Source organism: Aulonocara sp. 'chitande type north' Nkhata Bay, linkage group LG5 (genome assembly GCF_057382095.1).
Source record: "Aulonocara sp. 'chitande type north' Nkhata Bay isolate Kocher_YH1m ecotype deep benthic linkage group LG5, A_spYH_male_GT1.1, whole genome shotgun sequence".
NCBI classification, from domain to species: Eukaryota; Metazoa; Chordata; class Actinopteri; order Cichliformes; family Cichlidae; genus Aulonocara; species Aulonocara sp. 'chitande type north' Nkhata Bay.
Window position 1 is genome coordinate 10,740,752 of NC_141348.1, and position 15,495 is coordinate 10,756,246.

General features: G+C 42.8%; 2 protein-coding genes across 7 annotated transcripts in view; both read left to right on the plus strand.

The window, feature by feature from the left end:
* Nucleotides 1-15,495, plus strand: part of klhdc8a (kelch domain containing 8A) — a 69,432-nt gene that overhangs the window by 10,520 nt on the left and 43,417 nt on the right. The window contains exon 1 of one of the 6 annotated variants that reach the window (XM_086291258.1): nucleotides 13,306-13,436. The exons of the other annotated variants lie outside the window; for them this stretch is intronic. Within the exon in view, the coding sequence (XP_086147384.1) occupies nucleotides 13,421-13,436 (16 nt within the window). The 5' untranslated portion in view covers nucleotides 13,306-13,420. Of the gene's footprint in view, nucleotides 1-13,305; nucleotides 13,437-15,495 lie in introns of those variants that run through there. 6 annotated transcript variants of the gene reach the window in all.
* On the plus strand, nucleotides 1,632-2,565 carry LOC147329873 (uncharacterized). The gene has a single exon (XM_086294153.1). It carries the CDS (start codon nucleotides 1,708-1,710, stop codon nucleotides 2,563-2,565), a length of 858 nt encoding a protein of 285 aa, XP_086150279.1. The 5' UTR covers nucleotides 1,632-1,707.

The window sequence follows — 15,495 nt, forward strand, 5'->3', positions numbered from 1 at the left end:
CATTTCATAAGCAGTTTCATTCTTTCACAGTTTTTAGACTGCATGACTCAGGGCATTATCATTCCCAACGCGTAATATACCGACGATTTGTCACACCCGAGGCGTCTCATAGTAACGCAAAAGGTATCCGTCCACGTCCTTATAAAGCGCCCTGGGTTCTCACTATACTCCAATATAGCAGAGGCTCAAGCTGTCCATTCCAACACAAACACATGATAAATCAACAGTAAAATAGCTTCATGTTGTGGCCGTTACAAAGTGTATTCCAAGCTGATTCAGGATCTGAAAGTGAACAGATTAAGGTAATAGTGCTTTGTTATTATTATTATTTTCCCACCTAGAGCAGGTCGATATGACCAAAAATTTTTTTTTTCAAATATAATTTGAAAATTTGCGATAACGATATAACTGACGATATAATTGACACTAGACAAAATACTTTACAACTCCACAACTTTATTAGTGCAAAAAAAACATCAATGTATTTTCACTTAAACAAGCAGCTGATTTTTATGTGCATTAAAGTTATATAAAAATGTAACAGTGCAAATGCAAATTCTTTGCTGACAGTTTAACCAAAAGGCATTTCCAGTGGAAATTGGCCGACATATCCTCAGCATAACCATGTATAATATCCACAAAACTTACAAAGAGGTTATACACACACAATACGGTAATATTATGTTGAAACACAGTACGTATCACTCCGCGAGGCTCCTGCCTACGATAGCCATAATGCTCCGACAATCCATCAAGCGGTGCGGGTTTGTAGCTTAGCAAAGTCGTACTAAAACATTTGACAGATTTTCGAGCGCCGTGTACATACAATTGTTTCGAGGTCAGTAAACACAACCAGAATTCATACAAAAGGCACACGGGATTATAAGCACGTGCGCATTCGCTGTCAAAATAAAAGACGTGCACCAGATAAGAAGTTGCAACGCGCGTTTGCGTACACATAAAAGGCACTGTTTTTGTCCGCTAGAGTGGGATTTTCACGGCATATTCTGCACCACATCTCTGTGCATTCATCATTTTTTTTGAAGCCAGCTCACCTCCTGCAACCACTTCTCCGAGAATACGCGCTTCTTTTGCGGTTCGGACTCCTTCTGACATTTCTTTGGAGGTGGAGGAACACCAAAGTAACTGCTTAAAGGAGCTTCTTCGACATCTTTAAGAGTTTTAAACAAATGTCTGTCCTCCTCCAGAAAATCTTATGTACACAAACGCGCGTTGCAACTTCTTATCTTGTGCACGTTTTTTATTTTGACAGTGAATGCGCACCTGCGGACCACTTATGTGCACCCCTGATTATAAGGGGCACTGCCGATTTTCAGAAAAATCAAAGGATTGATTTTAAGTGTGCCGCATTTTCCAAAAAACACGGTAATAACGACGGCCCGCTAGCATGCTCTACCAAAAATAGTGCTTTGTTGTGTATCTGACGGACGAAAGCTAAACCAGTTCCAGCAGCAGTTGCAGCATTTTTACAAACCGATTCTGGTTCATCCGTTTCATTCAACGATCTGCTTTCACCCTGTGGTGGGGCGTGGTCTGCGGGGCCGTGCGGACGCACCTGCACGGCATCCGCAATCACGCCCTCCGTGTTAAAACACGGGGACTCAGGGGTTGGTGGTGGTGTGGTGTGACGTGAATCAAATAAAGTTGGCTCTGAACGTCGCTCCGTGGTCCCGCCGTGCCTTATTCATGCCACATTGGTGCCGAAACCCAGGAGGCGGCATGGCGGGTACCTACCAGAGCCAGGAAAGGAAAGAGCTGGCCGAGAGGGTGGCCGAAATAGCGGCCACCCAGCGGAAGCAGGCGGCGGAGGTGCGTCGCCAACAGGAAGAGCTGCGGAAGGAGAGCGAACGCCACCTGGGGAAGATGGCAGAGCTGGCAGCGCTGCTCTGGGCCTGGGCGCCACCCCCACAAGTGTGTCCCGAGGACAGTGAAGCGGTGGAGGAGCCGTGTGGGTCACCTCGGCTGCCGGAGGTGGTGGACGAGCCACGCGGGGGTCCGAGCCTGCCGGAGGAGGAGGAGCAGCCGGGTGAAGGGCTGCTCCTGCCGGGAGCGGTGGAGGAGCCGCTCCAATCGGAGGCCGAGGACGAGGCGGGCGAGGGTCTACACCTGCCGGAGGCAGAGGAGTCGCTCCACCCAGAGGTGGGCGAGGGGCTGTGCCTGCTGGGGGCGGAGGCGCAGTGCGGGGAGCCGCTCCAAACGGGAGTGGCGGAGGCGGTGGCGGAGCAGCTGTGCGGGGAGACGGAGGTCCCTGCTCCAGGGCAGCCTGTGCAGCCGGAGTTGGAGGCAGAGGAGCGGGACAGCCCCGCTAGGCCGGGGATCGGCGGGCTGGCTAGTCCAGCCTCGCTGCCACCAGTCGATTCTGCGCGCCTGACGTCTGCCCAGCCGCCTGTGTGCAGGAGCTCACGGCCATGCCTGCGGGGCCGTGTCCGCTTGCTACGCGGCCGACCTCCGGACCAGCTTCGCCGTTGCCGCTGGATGCGCGGGCGGCCACCAGAACGGACGCTTCCCCGTCGCTTGGTCAGGGGCTGGGGCGCCGATGTTTAGGGGCCGAGTCTCGCCCCAGTTCGCGGGGGGGGGGGGGGGTTGTAGGTTCGGCCAGATTGCTCCCCGGCCTCAATCGGGCGATGGGGGTATGTGGTGGGGCGTGGTCTGCGGGGCCGTGCGGACGCACCTGCACGGCATCCGCAATCACGCCCGCCGTGTTAAAACACGGGGACTCAGGGGTTGGTGGTGGTGTGGTGTGACGTGAATCAAATAAAGTTGGCTCTGAACGTCGCTCCGTGGTCCCGCCGTGCCTTATTCATGCCACACACCCTTCTCATTCTCTGTCGCCGCCATGCATGTATGAAAATGTGCGAAAATGTGCGTATGAAAACGAGTATGTGTAGTGCGCTCATGCACGTTTTACCCATATTCTATCGCAATATTTCATTTTCTTATCGTTGCGCAACATTATACCGATATTCGATATCCGTGAACGATATGATATGGCCCAGCCCTATTCCCGCCTACTCTCATTCCCAATGCGTAAAATAGTGACGATTTGTCACAATCGTAGCTATTTTACACGTTGGGATGAGAACCTGTTGCATCACTAGGTGCTTAATTTTATATACCTGTAGCAATGAGACTGGAAACTGGAGACTATGTTCACAGTTTTGAACCAGCCACTGTCAGTCCAACAGTCCGTTTTGTTTTAAATTGAACAAAAAGTGAGGGTAAAATATGCTAATAAGCACGGTTTCCAGTCTGTAATGTGTCAGTTTAAGTGATGGTATTGGTGTTGGTAAAGAGCTAGCAAACACAGTCAGCTAGCTAAGTTAGCTCAACCTTTTGTCCAACACAAGAATGTCCTTTTTCTGTGATACTAGATCTACATGACGCTACACTTACTAGTCATACATGATGCTCTGTGTTAGAGCAGTGTCCAGATGGTTGTGTGCAGCTCTGACTGTTGCTCAACACAGCTTAACAGAAAATCCACCACCTTTTGGTGACCAGCACCTAGCCAAATTCTTAAGGAAGCAGACCACAAAATAAGAAGAAATGACAAAACTCATGGAATCCTGTGACTATCCGGTTGTTCAGTCTGACGTCACTAGCCGGGTCTGGGCCTAAACGCCGCTGCAGGTCCATATATCAAACGATCACTATGGCATTACTGAGAGTTGAAAAACTGTCTAAAGTCTTTCATCTTTAATAAAATGATCAGCGTTCTCCTCTACCAGGTGTAACAATTGAGTTTAACATCCAGGCATCCATGAAAACGGAATTTATGACATTTAACGGAGTTAGAAGTTAGCTCGCTAGTTTCTATCTAAATACAATATAGCATGTCCTGACTGCGGGGTTTTGGAAACAAATTAAAACGTACAGCTCTGTTATCACTTCCAACATAAATGAAGACAGAAAACTAAAAAGCAGTGACGTTTGTAGGGTTACTGAAGTTTGGCTAGCTGGTATATAATGATATTCTACGTGACCGCTAGCGACACAGCTATGTTAGCATAATATAAACAAGCTAACTTTTTTTCCACTCGATAAAAGTTAACGTGAGTGTTCTCGGTGGTCAGGAACAAATGTAATCGCATGGCAGGATGCTGTAAAAGGACCAAACTTCAGCCAGGAGAACAACTTAGATAATCCATCCACAATACGAGGTTAGTCATTCATATACTGCTGCATGGGCTGGGCTGTAGTTACATCCTAAGGTTTTAAAAACTGAGCTTAAATAAATGATTAGCGGTAATAAAAGCCGAGGGAGGTCAACAGTGATCACTGACTGTTTTAGGAGCTTTTTGAGATCAAATAGAAGAAAATACAAAACATTAAACATGTTAACAACACAAAAGCCATATTAAACGCAGACTACTTTAGACCCGGAAGTAGGATTCGTCGCGTCATCACTGAACAACCGGATACTGGCTATAACCAGCTGTTATACTATACTGGAAAATGCTGTGAATGGCTGCATCCTGATATAAGAGCATCTTGTCATGTTGTCGACCACACATAAGGATTTACTTCAGCTTTGACACTAAGGATTAGTTTTGTCGTTAAACAGGTTAAATTGGCAGGCAACCTGACGTTAGGTGACTTCTCCATTCATCACAATGGAGCAGCTTTTTCCTGCTTGATAGGTGGTCAGTGTGTTTGGGTTTTAATGGACCGGTGGAGTGTTGTGAAAGCCAGAGCAGGAGAAAGAAAAAGGTGCTCTATTTTCTCCCCCTTAAAAGCGGCAGTGTTCTCACTTTTACTGCATCTGCCAGCTGAGCACACAGACACGCCCAAACACACTCGAATAAATGACACATAAAAACCATAAGGACAGCCAGAGGGAGGGAAACACAAGCGATCTGTTTGCCTTTTAAATACAGATAAGAGAGACGCCAACTGCTCCCCAACAGCCTCAGCCAACAATCAGCCACAACTGATTTAGTCTCTGCTCGCTCATTACAGGACCTGGACCCTGTGCTGGCAGATTTAGGCTGCCAGTTGACTTCATGGGTGCGAGCACAGACACAGGAACAGCTGCGCTGGAGCATTTTGTAATTTCAGTCTTGTGTAAAATATGTAAATGCTAATATAGCATAGCATGATGGCAAGCAGCAGCATAGTTTAAAGAAGCTCTGGTGACAGCAGCAAGATAATTACACCTCATTGTGATTTCCTACCACGAAGTCTCTGTCTGCTGAAAGCATTTTAATAATGATAGCTCATGGTGTGTTTGTTTGCATACAGCGGAGATAAGATTAGTGAAGAGAGCAGCCTTTGCATCTCTGGAGGCTGAGGGATGTAGTCTCTCCTCCTCCTGGCCTATTGATCTAGAGGTCAGCTCAGATTCACACAATAGAGTGCAACCCATAAGCCATCAGACATGTTCATTTTTCCCTGCTTTGTGCAGAAGCACATTTGCCTGTTATTGTCTGGAGCACTAAATCAGATGGAGCTGGGCAGCCAGGAATGCCAGAGCCCCATCTAATCTTCAGGCTGATCAGTGGCAGGGTTTCAGCTGGGAACAACAAGGTGATTCAGCCGGCTGCGAGGAGCTGAGCTGTGGATCTGTCAGCCGGAGAGGCTGAATATAGTAAGACTGGAATTTGCCACATGTTCTCTTGAGAAGAGCTATTGCACCTCAAGCTATTACAGCTAAGAGGCTATGTAAATGTCAGATAGAGTATACTGTGGCTGGCTTGAAGTAAAGCAGACAAAGGCCCTGCTGTCCGGAAACTCCTATCCAAAGGAAGTTCCTCTTTAACTTTCTTTAACTAACTCCTTCCAAAGTGTGCACCTCTCTTCAATATGGCAGTTTTACATGGCTCTCCCCAAACATTACCTGTCAGTGTGTTTCACACTTTGTGTTAGCATTTTCTTCATGTGAAGTCTGAGCTTCTTTAGCTTTCTCTGTCAGTGTCAGTTCAGCTATGGCAGCTCTTACTGCCAGTCCTTCTAATCATCCCACAAGGAGCCACAAACATAAAACCCATTATCAGCTTCTGAAACCAGATCCTCAGAATATTACTTAAAGTGCTAAAAGAGGCTTTTAGGTAGTGTGCTGCTCAAGTTTAGCAGTTGAATATGGAACAGCACTGGTTTTATTAAAATGTCACAGTGAGAACTGTGTGTTGCTGTGCAGTGCTGTTCGATATAAGGATATATATCGGATGACAATATAAAAACATCTATCGTTTCATTTTATACTATCGTTTGTTTTGTGGTGTCGCAAAATAAACTGTTTACGGCAATATTTTTTCATGGTTTTGATGGTCACTGTAGTGGTTATATTAATTCCTTAAAGTTCTCTCTTTCTCTTATATTTAATATAACCACACTACAGACGGACAAGCGCCTGTTTTTATGGGTTGTAGTTTGCAACAATGACCGTAAAACCATCGCGTCTCCGCTTGTTTATTTTCCACATAAACCTTTCACAATAAAGCTCAAGATCCTGTTGAGACTTTTCAAAATAAACTGAATTATGTGAAAGATGCAGAGTGTTTACGGATGAGAAGTAAAAAAGAGCCGCCAGGTGCCAAAAAATAAACCTTAGACTCAAACGCTAGAACAGGCTTTACCCCGCAGTACGCCGTGTAATAAATACAAAGAAAACGGCGGCCGTTACAACTTATGTCTAAAAATGTATAGTTTCATGCATCGGTTAAAACACTCGACTCCAGGTATACAACGCCCAGCTGGAAACACTTCACGCAAGTCGAGCTGCCCGAGATTCACAGAACTTTCAGAAAATGTAAATTTTTTGTGATTTATATCGTTATCAGGACGATAGATGTCTTATATCAGGATATGAGATTTTGGTCATATCGCACAGCCCTACTGCTGCGTTTAAATGTTCAGTTTCATCCAGTGAGCACACAGAGTGCTTTTGAGTTAGACGATAGGTGTAAGAAGACAGGAAGGATGTCACCAGCTGCATTATAAATGGATAGAAAGAGTTTGATTTGATTTGATATACCTTTATTAGTCCCACAGGGGAAATTTCAGGTTAACCCTCTCAGGCTCAAATTAAACTTTTTGTTGCTAATGCACAGTCCTGCAGTGATACTTCTGAGTAAAAAAACCTCATAAAATATGTATGTGGGGTAATCAGGTTGTTAGTTTTTAACTGTTGCAAATCTGCAATGCCTGCCTTGAGAGGGTTAAGGCTGCCGACCTATTGCACGCAATGGTGGCGCCATCTTACCCTCCGACCATACATACATTACACAAAAACATCACGTCACATGTTGTTAACCATTATCAGGTACACTTCTTGCTTTTCAAACCCAATCACAGGTTAGTTATCCATCCTGTCACAGTTTATGCTGTAAAGGCAGCAGAGACTAACTACAATTTTGGTTGAACTCTTTATCATTCAGAATTTGTATATGAGATATTTGACTTTTCCTTACTGATACAACTATTTTAGTGAAATTTTAAGGAAGGTGCTATTCATTTGTACAATGCAAGAAAAGAAGGAATCTTATGTATAAACTACAGTAGCAAATGATTTATGCACAGATTATTCTTTAGGTGTGCCGAATAGTGCTTTCAACTGATACTCAAAATTCAATTGTAAAGTTGAATATTTTAAAAACTGTTCAGCTGTAATCAGCTGGATTCCCACCAGAAAAGTTGTAGTAGCCAGCACTGCTGTGAGGCTAACGTAGCACCATCCACCTGTGCAGCTCTTACTGCATGTAGAGAGGGAGAGTGGTTAATGATTAGCCTAGCATAATCAAGGAACAGCGAATGAATATTAGCTGGATATTGAAATTAAACATTGAATGTATTTATTTATTTATAGTCTTTGTCAAGAAGTGTGTGAGAGCACAACCCTTATGTACATGAAGCCTTTTCTGATGAGTTAATGGTATCAATCGCAAGGCTTATTTAATACAGCACAATGTTTTTGATGGTCCCATTAGGGTCAAAAAGGAGGCTAAAGCAGGCTGTGCTTTGGGGTGACTCTATCTACTAGCTTGCATTTGAGTGTGCAGTGTCTGTGGGTTTGTCAGACCTTGTCTGTTGATATCCAGTTTCAAAACACCAAGATGGATATGGCAAAATGCTCAGCTGTATTTACATCTTGGATACTGTATATATCTGCAGACTCAATCAGCACTACAGGAAATAAGCACTGCCATTCTAGCCAGTGTGTGCCAACCTGGGCCATGACGACTGTCTCCCTTTTGTAGGCATTGGACTTAAAATTAAAGTATGGTTGAGGAAGTATTTGGATCTTAATGATTCTACTCATTAGTTTGGGACTATGTCTTTCTACATACATAGCAGAATAAATACGAAAGAACAGAAAAGTGAAGGAGTAAGATGTCCCAAAGCTCTGTGATCATTTACGAAATCATTTAATGGAGTCCGATTCACGGTGATGTTGCTCTCATAACATATTTTACCGTTTCGGTTGTCAGACGATGGACAAAAAATGGAAGTTTGATTGTTACTTATACCTGGCATGTTGATCAGCAGGCATACCAAGCTGCTGAGCTAAATGTGAAATAATAGTCATGACAACATCAGGTAAAAGAAACAGAGAGCAGCTGTGATGCTGACACTCACGGTGAGGGACGACAGTTTGAAGCTTAAAGCAATAAACTCATGGTATTTAAGTACAGTCAAAAAACATCTGTTACCAGGACATAAAGTGGAAGTTTGAAATATTGAAGAGAACAACCACTACTTTCAACATGAACCTGTCATCTATAAAGAAGAAGGTGAATTACAAGAAACAGGTTGCAGCTCCTGCATGAGCCACTCAGGTTTGTGAAGGAGCTCCGACAGGTTCCGAGTGTACTCTCGACTTAGCAATGAGCGATTCAATAAACATTCTGCTGGTGAGAGTTGGACTGGGATTTGTCGGGATCGGTCAAATTTCTGAGAGGCAATTTCTCCAAAGAAACGTTCAGCAATTTGTCTGAGGTGGGTAATTTATGTAAAAATAAAATGTGAAAAGCGAACACTCCTGTTAAGTCTGTTTAGAATAAAGCAATGCATTTAGCATTAGGCGACTGAGAAGCTATTCATGAATTGAAATTGTTTACCAAGACTTTCTGGCTCTGTTTTAATAGCAGTTACACTTGTTTGTGATTTTATTTTTTTAATAGGCCTAAATAAAATAGCCCATATAAAAACGCTACTAAATGACTGTGGTTAGTAGGAGTCAGTTTCATTGATACTATTAAGGTAATAATACTGGTGACTCCAGGTATAACAAAGTAACAATTTTCTAAGCTTTTAAACTTGAACTTGAATGATGTTGTTAGTCTGGTGACTCCTTCAACATGATTGGCTCCAGTTACGGGGTGGGCATCTCCACTGTGATATACATTGTGCCAGATGTCACCAAGGCGATATAGGAAAGCCTGGCTATCATGGTCCCCGTGCCTCGCTGGCTGACTCTGTGATAGGCAACATGTTTTGTTTGTTTGCTTTGCTCTCTCTCTCTCTCTCCTCTGCCGGGGCGGTGCTCATTACGGGCTCCCGCCCCTGGCCCACGCACCTGTGCTCACCGGCACACCTGCAGCCAATCCCAGCTGATTGGAGACTTTCTGTGTGTGTGTGTGTGTGTGTGTGTGTGTGTGTGTGTGTGTGTGTGTGTGTGTGTGTGTGTGTGTGTGTGTATAGATCTGCCCTGGACCCGAGAGAGCGTGTGTGTTTTTGGAATCTGCCGAGGAGAGGAGTTTGTATAAGATTAATCCCTGTTTCCCCTGGACCCTGGAGCCCCGGATCCCTTTCCCTGCCACACTGTATATATATTTGCACCTGGTGTCTCACTGTAAATAAACGCACTCTCTTTTGCCAAGGATTTCTGGTCTGCGCCTGAGTCCGTTTCAAACATTGTGACACTGGTGGACGAATGTCTTCCTGTGCCAAAAGCTCCTGATTGAAAGGAGATTGCTCTGGGCTTTGAGAGAAGTGGAATCTCCCCAACTGTGATGGGACAATAGATATGAAACATGCAGTGATCCAAGCACCACATAACCCAGGTTTCCCAGTATTTTAATTACAAGGCAATATACTCGATAGTGCTTCTGGCTGTTATGAATTCAAGCTACCTTTTCCTGGTAGTGGAATTTGGAACCACTGAATGATGCTGAATGTCTGGGGCCTTCTTGACATGTCTTTTTATTATAGCTGAAAAAAGTGTGTTCATTATAACATTGTAACATTTATATTATTTCAAATATCAACCAAAGTATTTAAGTGTCATTTGAGTTCACAAACCTAAACTACACATACTAGCCTACGATACAACAAGCTATATCTCTGTTTAAACAAAACCCGCCCAATTTACTGGAAAATGTTTCACCAGTACTGCTGTCCCTATAAGCATGTGAACTGGTGTCATTAAGTTCACAGTATGTAGGAGTGCTCCCCAAAAACGTGCTTGCACTCAACGCTGCACTAAAGAGGGCTGGGTATCGTCACTGATTTCTAGAATCGATTCTATTCCGATTCACAAGGTCCTGAATCGATTCGATCCATGATTAGATTCGATTTGATTCGATTCAATTTGATTTTAATCTGGGAAATTTTGCCTCAGACAGTCAGAAATATTATAATTCAGATCAGTACATTTACATATTTTTGTATCTATAAAAAGGAAGCTGACACACGCAAGACTTTATCAAAGGTGTGAGCATCACAGCAGATGCCTTTGTGTCAAAGTAGCTGAAGATAAAACACAGAAAAACATGAAGGTGGTTTTCCTGTTCTGGGATTTTATAAAAATATTCTGCAGTAGATCAAAAACGAAAGAAAACTATTAATCAACTTATGAATATTACCTCTGAAGTTACAGCAGTTTTATTAGAGACACAGCTAAGCGTTTTGCATAATTTTAAAAAGTTTAAATTTGTTCAGAAGCCTGTTGAACGGGAGAAATTAGGTTTTCTTTTCGGAAGTAAGTAAAAGGAAAAAAAAAAAAGCGGCCGACAGCGCTGTAAGAACGGTAGACTTGTGCGTAACAAGCAAGAAAATAATGCAGAAAACTGATTTCGGGGATAGACGGGAAACTGTTCAGAGAGAGAGAGAGAGAGAGAGAGCTGTGCATGAAGTGTGATTTTATTGTGGTGGAAGCAAAACAGCAAAAGTCAGAGGGAGTCCATGACAATGTTTATGTGAAGCTTAGTTTGGATCTTCTTTTGCTGCTGGTTCAATCAATATTGTTTGGAGAGAGATCAAACTAACAGCTTTAGAATCAGTGCAAAAAGGGCGTAAACACAAAGCACGGACCCGCCGAAACATCAGACTCAGCGAGCTGTCGGCTTTCAGCCCCGACCGTGTCCGTGCTGTCAGGTGAGAAAGGCGACATCTCACTGATTTTGATCCGCAGGTCCACGCTTTGTGTTTACGTCTTTGTGCAGAAGCCGTGCTCCTGCTCTTATTTACTGTTTTAAATGTTTGGTGGTTGTCAAAAATTTGTGACGTTTCACCTGAGATTCTGGAATTCTGGGCAAAATACATTTATATAAAAAATCTATTCAGGATTTTAATGAATCGATATCACGTTATCCAAGCCAGAATCGATTTTAATCGATGAATCGATTATTAAAACCCACCCCTAGCACTAAACTGTTATTGTGTGGCCCGAGTTATATAGAAGAATGGGTTTCAGAGCATAGCCACACTATTTCCCTGTTCTCAGTCTCACTGTGAGTGCAGTCCTCGTATTCACCGGAGCTAACAAGAGAGATGAAATGAAATAATATTAATTGAGTTGACTGACAGCAAATTAAGGCACTATAAGTGTAATGAAAGTATTAGACTTAACATTAGCATGAGGGCATTCCAGAGGGCAGCGACTGAATCCACCCTTTTCAGCTGCATCATCTCACTTGAGTCCAGTTTGTGCATCCTTCAAAAAGTATTGAGAGGATAGAAGGAAAAGCTGTTTGTTCAGCGGGTGAAATACTTATAAACTACTGACTATTTGCTGTTAGCTTCCTCCATGTTAAGTTAGCTCTCCTGCTAATAGCTGGTACTCTCCTGAGGTGTCTTTTTTCTTTGTCTTTTCTTCTCTGAACTCAAACATGCATATCAATAGAGGATTTTACCAGATAAGGCTTGTTTGAGCCAAACCCTGATTGATTCAGACTGTGCTGGGAGAGCTGTTGGCCAATAAACAATGCCTTGCTTAAATGCCTATGTGCACCCACAGAGAGAGAGGGAGGGTACACACGGGGTCAGTTGTAGAGCAGAATAAACACACCATGTGTTTGATCTCACCTCTAAATAATGAAAAATAGGTTACTCCACTGAAAAACAACCTGGTGTAGGAGGTTACTGAAGCCTTTTCCCAGATTTTAGCCCAACCTCTAAGACAGACTTGAAAGGAGGATTAAAGCAGAAATCACATGATGTGTTTTTTCAGAACATTCAAAGATTGCTGCTGCATTTCACTTGTAATGTTGTTGGTGCAGTAGCCAAGATGACAGTCTCTTTCATTCTAAATGTACAACCCGTTTGTAATCTGCAGGACCATGATGGTGATGAATATAGATGTCTTTAGTCTATTTGCAGGATTTCTCCCAAGCAGATTATCCTGTAAAAACAAGCTGAAGCAAACATATTTATGCAGATCAGGCACAGGAGCTGCTTGATGTTGGCATTTGTTTTGGCATCCAGTTGGCTTTTTCACATACATTTTCACATACATTTAACATGGTACTCCAGTAATTCAGCATGGCATTTATGTAATGTCAGGATCCACAAGATCCCTGACTTTTAAACACCAGATTGTTGCATCCTGTATTTCCTTCAATGCATTTCTTTTATTAGACCCTTTCTCCCTGGTAAACACAAACTCCCCAACACCAGTTTCTAATCTAATTTGCATGTCACACCCACATACATTTAGCTGTGAATGTACTGTATGTGATTACGCATGCCGTGCCACATTACAGCGTGCGATCACGTCAGATTCAATTGTTCAGGCATCGTGTAACTATTTTCATTGGTTACTGTGGTAACAACCTAGATAGTATGTGTGCATGCTAACTGCTGTGATTTCCCAGCACAGCATGAAACAACATGCCGCTGTCTATAGTGATAATGTGTCCTGTCAGTCTGTCCTAGCGGCACCTTGTCACGGTGAAGGAGTGTCTCTGTGACAGACGTGTTTAGGCAGTTGTTATTCTGAGCTTATTGGATTCTGGATGCCAGCGTATCCATGGGTGTGTTTACAACCATTAGGTTCAGTTAAAATGTGTGGTTTGATTCTTGGGTGAAAGACATATGGTCGAACACAGGATTTTTTGATAACACGGATAAGGGAACTGCTTCTTTGGTACCAAGCTGATGACGAAGTTCTGAAAGTGTGGCAGCGCTTGTTTGTTTTTTTAACGGTACCACAGGTGCTGGAGATACGGACAATGGCAGCAACATGTGGAGAGTCAGAGGTAAGCTAACAAAGCTTCAATTAGCGGCTAACGTTAATGTAGCTGTCCTTGACCATATGAAACAGGCTAATCACTCTTTTGATCAACTTGTCATTTGTTTTGATGTTAAATGACAGCTTACAGAAGCAACCCTCTCTCTTAGAGAATGCTTTGTTCATCAAGCGACCAAGCTGGAGTATTTAAATGATCTGATGTGGATTGTACCAGCTGGTGCCTGTGGTGGTGATTGAAAGGTTAAGCCTTTTACATGCAAATTTCAGGTTGGCAGCAAGTGTCACACCAAATCAGGTGAATGAGAAGTGAGACCGTCAAAGCTTGAAACTCATGTGGTTAGTTTAGCCTAAGAAAAAGACCAAGCACTAATATGTGTATGTGTGAAAGACTTTGTGTGTGGTCACCAGTATATGAACCTAGACAGCTAGATCAGAAATCACCAACACCGTCCACCAAGACAGTACAAATATGTGGGCTGCAAACAAGCAGAGTGCGAATAATCGACAAACACACACAGAGCTTGTTGCTTAATCTGGCAAACATCATACAGACTAAGGGTATTTTGTTGTCCCACTCAGACGAAGAGGGCAGCCAAAAAGAACTGATATGTTCTGATACACGAGCAAAAACTTCAGTCAGACACTGAGATGAAATTTTTATCCTACCTGTTTCCCGTCAGTGTGTGAGGGCAGCGTGGATGAATCCTGACAGCTGAGATGGAGCACAGGATTCATCCAAAGGAGGGCTGCTTTACTACGAGTAAGTCCACCATATAAATGTGAAGCCTGTGTCAAATGTGTAAAAGAACTTTGAACATTATTTTCCATCCTGACAAATACAACATTTATGTAGTTACTTCTGCTGTTCCACTGCCACTTTTCCTGCTTGTTGGATGCTGCTGCAAATATGTAGTCTAAAGAAGCTGACACACTACTCACCATAAGTAATAAGAGGAAATCAGTCCGTCTAATGCAAAATCCTAAAAAAAACTTTACTGATGCCTGAAACGTGTCATTGTAAGATTTAGACCCAGATGTTTCACATCTGCCTAAGTCATACTAATAGGTGTAATTTGATAGATAAGACAGTTTTTAAAAATGTTACGTAACAAATATGTGAGAGGAATAAAAAATTGAACTGAACCTTTAACATCTGCAGCAGTCAAATGCAGTACACATATTATTGCAGTAACCCAAAAACATAAAAGTAAAATTCCCCTAGGAAACATTTGCTGCTCAGTAGGCACTTTCATCTTTGAAACTTGACTGCTTTATTGCTACTTCTACAACTGACTACCTCCTCCATCACTAAGAGTTGTGCTTGTAACATATTTAAACCTTATTTTTTGACATTCATTCATATACACTGTTCTTTCACTCCCTCTATCAGTTCTGCATGAACTACTGTCTTTACTGTGGAGATTCATGAGAAGTGAATATTAAAAGCTTTAAAGGAAAATGGTTTGTGAAGTGTAAGCTCTGAACAGTCTGCTTAAATGTTAAAATGAGAGTGTTACATAAGTAAGTAAGTAGGTACACTTCTATAAACTCCCAATGACTGTCCTGATGTATTGGCCCTAAAATAGCTGAAAACTGTGAGAGTTTAGAGAGAGAGAGCGATGGAGAGAGAGACAGGAAGGAACTGCTTGGTAGGGTCAGTGGTCAACTGTTACTATAGATACATATAGATACATACATATCTACTTGGCTAACACCCAAGGTTATTACAATTAACTGAAACCAAGCTGAAAACTAGAATTAAGAGTGATAAAACATTTTAATTAACTTCTACTAAAGTGTTTTAGGTAGAATTTAGATTTTAGTTAGTTTTTTTTTTTAGTTTTGAAAATAATGAAAACAGCAAATCCTGTGTTTTCATCTCACCTTACTCCTAGAATCTTCATGGGTCGCAGCAACCCTCTACACCAGCGGTCCCCAGCCTTTTTTGCGCCACGTACCGGTTTAATGTCAGACAATATTTTCACAGACCAGCCTTTAGGGTGTTGCAGATAAATCCAACAAAATAAAATGATACGACCAAGACAAAAACTGTGCTATTTTGTAAA